General features: G+C 45.4%; 1 protein-coding gene across 2 annotated transcripts; it reads right to left on the bottom strand.

The window, feature by feature from the left end:
• Positions 1-481: 481 nt before the first annotated feature.
• On the bottom strand, positions 482-4,056 carry LOC139552264 (B box and SPRY domain-containing protein-like). Of its 2 annotated transcripts, none has more exons than XM_071363810.1 (6): positions 3,559-4,056; positions 2,823-2,921; positions 2,629-2,667; positions 2,077-2,102; positions 1,809-1,933; positions 482-1,605 (listed from the first exon to the last, which is right to left on the bottom strand). In XM_071363810.1, exons 1-6 carry the CDS (start codon positions 3,940-3,942, stop codon positions 1,070-1,072), a joined length of 1,209 nt encoding a protein of 402 aa, XP_071219911.1. In that variant the 5' UTR covers positions 3,943-4,056; the 3' UTR covers positions 482-1,069. The 2 variants fall into 2 exon arrangements, with proteins under 2 accessions (XP_071219911.1, XP_071219910.1); XM_071363809.1 differs by having other exon boundaries at positions 2,437-2,667.
• Positions 4,057-4,391: the final 335 nt, after the last annotated feature.

Raw genomic sequence — 4,391 nt, forward strand, 5'->3', positions numbered from 1 at the left:
TTTAACACGCCAATAGGAACTCGTTAGCTCGCGCTTGGCTCTGCGGTTGCCCACCTCCTTCCTTGTTCTGCCCACTATACTTCATTTGCTCCCATTGAAAACGACAGCGATGAACTATCTTGGGTTAGTTATAAATATAATTGCAATTATGCTGCCCTCTCCTGGTTCCCTCTGAACCTCCGTCAAAACAAAAGTACTAGTGATATTATGGCATTGATCATTAATTGCCATAACTTGGCACCCACAGTAGATTGGTCCAAAGTGAACCAGAATAATCAGCGTGAATGCGAGGGTAAAAGCTTGAACCCACATTGAGCAGAAAGGCTATACTTTTGACACCATTGATGGAAAATAAACACTACACTTTTAGATTGTGTCGTATGTATTGCGTCGGGGATTTAATAAATTTTCTTTCCACTGAGGAATGGATGGAAAGCGGGATGTGAGTTCATACTCACTCAATAGAGGCATATATTGCATATACGACAATCAAAAATATTTTAATACATTTGACAGGTAGCACACTGAGCAACTTCTGGATCAACCAGTTCCGCAAACAGGTGTCTCTCGAAAAGGTAGAAAACATTCACTTAAGTTATCAAAAATGATTATCAGATCATAAAAGTACAATAAATATAAATAGCATACTTCTAAAACTTAAATTAAGTTTTGGGACAGACTTCACCACAAATTAATCACTAACACATTAGGACTACTGTATAATTTGATCTACAGAAATCTATACAGAAGCAGTACTTCAGATAAACAAAGAATACATTTGAAATGTGTTCCTCAACAAAGGAGAACTGACTGCATACCTCATCAATGCAGACAGAAATTTGATTACATTCAAATACATTGTGAAGCTTTGATAGTATTCTATTCTATTAGAATTACGTACAAATATTAGTAATTCAGTAAGATTTTATCAGCAGGTATAATGCATTATTACTTGTTATGAGCATTAATAGGCCCTTACAATGTTATATTATCAACTCATAAGATATGTCTTATGAAAGTGTCAACCATAATTCTATATCAATGGCACTACAGACGGTTACTTTGGAGGTCAGTGCAGTATGGTGACACTACGGTCAGCCACGGCGAATGCAGGCAGCAGCGGGCCACTGAAGGCGTGTCTGACAGAGTGCAACACGGCACTGGAGTCTGGGTCATAAAATACCAGGGTCTGACTGGGCCAGTCCAGGAGCAGCCCTAGACTCTTGGGCTTGTGGATCACGTGCAGGGGTGTGTTCTTCCCTGCATGACAGAAGGAGAAGTCCCCGTCATATTTGGAGAGCACCCAGGACTGGCCATTGTAGCCCAGGCGGGAGTCATTGCCCGAGCCCTTACGCCCCATACTGGTGTAGCATACCCCCACCTTGAAGGCCCCGCTTTCACCCACATCCATCACCCAGCTGTGGGTGCCGGAGGAGATTGACAGGGTGCCCAGCGCATTGGGCCAGCTGTCGAAGCGTGCCGGGTCGTAGGGCGGGGACTGGCGTGACCTCTTAGGCAGGAAGGTCAGAGTGCAAAGGTCTTCTGAAAGGGACAGTAGGGAACTGACGGTGCGCTCGTCAAATGTCAGATGTGCTGAACCATAAGCTAAAGGGGCGAGGAAAGAGAAGAATGTATTGTTATTAATCCTTAATTAAGCACTTGTGCTTTGTTAATAACATAGTAATAGTGTCTGAACAACTGTCAACAATGCATAACTGCAACTATTTGGAACAACTGTACCCTGAACGAATCAAGGTTGTCCTGACCTGTATCATGGAGATATGGTTAAAAGCAGTAGTACTAGTTACCAATTGGCCCCAGCAGTATGGCGCTGGCCCACAGGCCCCTCATGAGTTTGCTGTCACTGCAACCTGCCTTCAGGTTGAGCCAGTCAGTGTCACAGGGTTCACCCACCCCCTCTGCATCCTCAACCCTGATCGCCACACACAAGAGAGCTCATGTGAATCTGGCTAATGAACAACTTCACCGGCAGGATTGCTTCAGTGGGTGAACTATTTAACTATGTATTCTTACTACTTGCAAAAAATACTAAAAATGGATTAAACATTTCTTTACCTGTCAGCTATTTCTTGGCCAGAGGTCTGAAAACACAGGACACAGAGTCAACAATAATTTCTGAGAATGAAATTAATCTTAATTACATCATCATCATCAGAATTATCAGGGTTATTGCTAGGGTTTATTGCTAGGGTTAGGGTTGAGCCAGGGTGTGGACATGAAGTTAGGGTTAGGGTTGAGCCAGGGTGTGGACATGAAGTTAGGGTTAGGGTTAATCATCATCGTCATCACTGTTTGCACCATCCCATTCAGTCTTGTTCGACCCTCTCCCTATTCATTATTCTTCTTTCCACCACTGTATTCTCCAACTTCCCGTCCTCTGTCCCTCCCTGTGCCCATCATCTTTCCCCTACTCACCGCCAGCTGTATGTCCGGTGTGTTTGTGAGAGTGTGCACCAGGCATGTGCGTGTCTGTGTGAGCATAGCTAGGGCCTGGCCCCAGTGGGCTCTCTGAGTGAGGAGGCACTGCTCCACCCTCTCCTCCTCCAGCTGCACGGCTTCTAGCAGCCGCTGCTCCTCCTCCTCCACCACCTCCCTCACCACACTGACCTGTGCCACCACTCGCTCCCGAGCCCCGCTCGCCTCCACCTGCATGGACACACGGCATAGGGGGCAAGAGTCACAGCAAAAAGACATATGATGGAATCCATTAGATATCTGTGTGTAGAGCTTGTGATTCCAAGGCTGTGTGGAGTGAGAGCACATAAGGGACTGAGTGTGTGTCACAGAGCCGGTGTGCTCACCTGCAGTGCCCGCTCTTTGGCAGTCAGAGTCTTGTTGATAAAGTGCTCGATGCGCCGGGCCTGCAGCTGCATTTTCTCACACACGTCAACCAGCTGGTTCTGTTCAGGACAACACAGTGACTGGCATGAAGAAGAGCAGTGTTGGACTTGAAAACCACAGAGTTGATCAGGTACAGTTTCAAAGGCAGGGGCCCTATCCTGACAGGCCTATTCCTGTAGTGTCGAACTGCCATCACCAACATGTCATTGTGTATCCTGAAATAATAATAACTTGGAAGAGCACTGATGACAATTTATGCTGCTTATATGGACACTACTTATGTAAAGGCTTCCCGTATCTTCCCAACAGCTTGAAATTCCTGTCTCCTCACATTCCATGAGACATCAACAGGGGAAAATCCTCAGTGTGGTGTCGAAAAAGTGTGGCACACCCTACACACCCACCAGGCATGTGAACACACACTTTCCTAACACAAACCAGCTGGCCCTTTGCACTGTAGTACCCGAGGTGACCTAAGGTAAACTCAGTTTGCCTGGTCAATTCTAATTCCTAACTGTAGGTCAACAGTCTCCTGGCCCCAAGCCCCATTCACTGTGACAAAGGCCCATATGACACACAAGCGGCAGCTTGTAACTGCTCAAATATGAGTTGGTTTTACTGAGCCTATAGGTGGTATATTCTAATATAGTGCTATACAAGAGATCATTTCCTTTCAGGAAAAGTCGGGGCACTCACCCTGACTGCTGTCACTCTGTTGGCCAGGGCTGTCACCGTGTGTCCCTGGCAGGATCCCACTATGGTGCAGTGCGAGCATATGAGTTTCTGCTCGGAGCAGCAGAACCAGTCCAGGTCTGATTCATGTTCCACGCAAAGTTCCGATTCACCGGAGAATATACCCGATTCTGTGTCGGAGGAGGTCACCGCAGCCTTTCCAGACAACCCGGAGTCCTCTTTAGCTGATCGAATTTCATTCCGGAGTACATTCAACGCGGAGAAAATGGGCTGTTGTAAATCCATATTCAAGTTTCTCAAACTTTCTGTAACTTCTACTTCAGTGTCTCGGTCGTCCTGTAAAGAGCACCCAGGTGTTGAATGACATGATCCTGGCTCCGCGCTCATGATACGTAAAATAGTCTACAAGAGTAATAGCAATAGAACGTAGCAGGTGGCTTAAGTATCACTATCTACCGCACCTATAACACAGGTGTATCAAGGTATGAACACGGAAGTAACACCGACACTAGAGGTCAGAGCTGAAAAGCAAGTTTAGCAACTACAGCAACAAGGCCGTTTCAATGATAAGGTTTTTGGTTCCCGTGCACTTGTTATAGCCTACCATTGTTTTTACCTCCTTTACCTGTAAGATGACACAGTGTTTCCATATTGTCATTTGACCTCATAACATCCTCAATCATCAATGACCCTTTCTTGTCTAATTTTAGGCTAAATGTATTATAGTTTAGAATAGGCTAAATAGGTTAACCATAGTTGGGGCAATATACTTGACTACAGGATTTTAAAATGTAGGATACATTTAGCCTATAGGTTAGGCTGAAATATAGTCTATA

Source organism: Salvelinus alpinus, chromosome 24 (assembly GCF_045679555.1).
Source record: "Salvelinus alpinus chromosome 24, SLU_Salpinus.1, whole genome shotgun sequence".
NCBI lineage: Eukaryota > Metazoa > Chordata > Actinopteri > Salmoniformes > Salmonidae > Salvelinus > Salvelinus alpinus.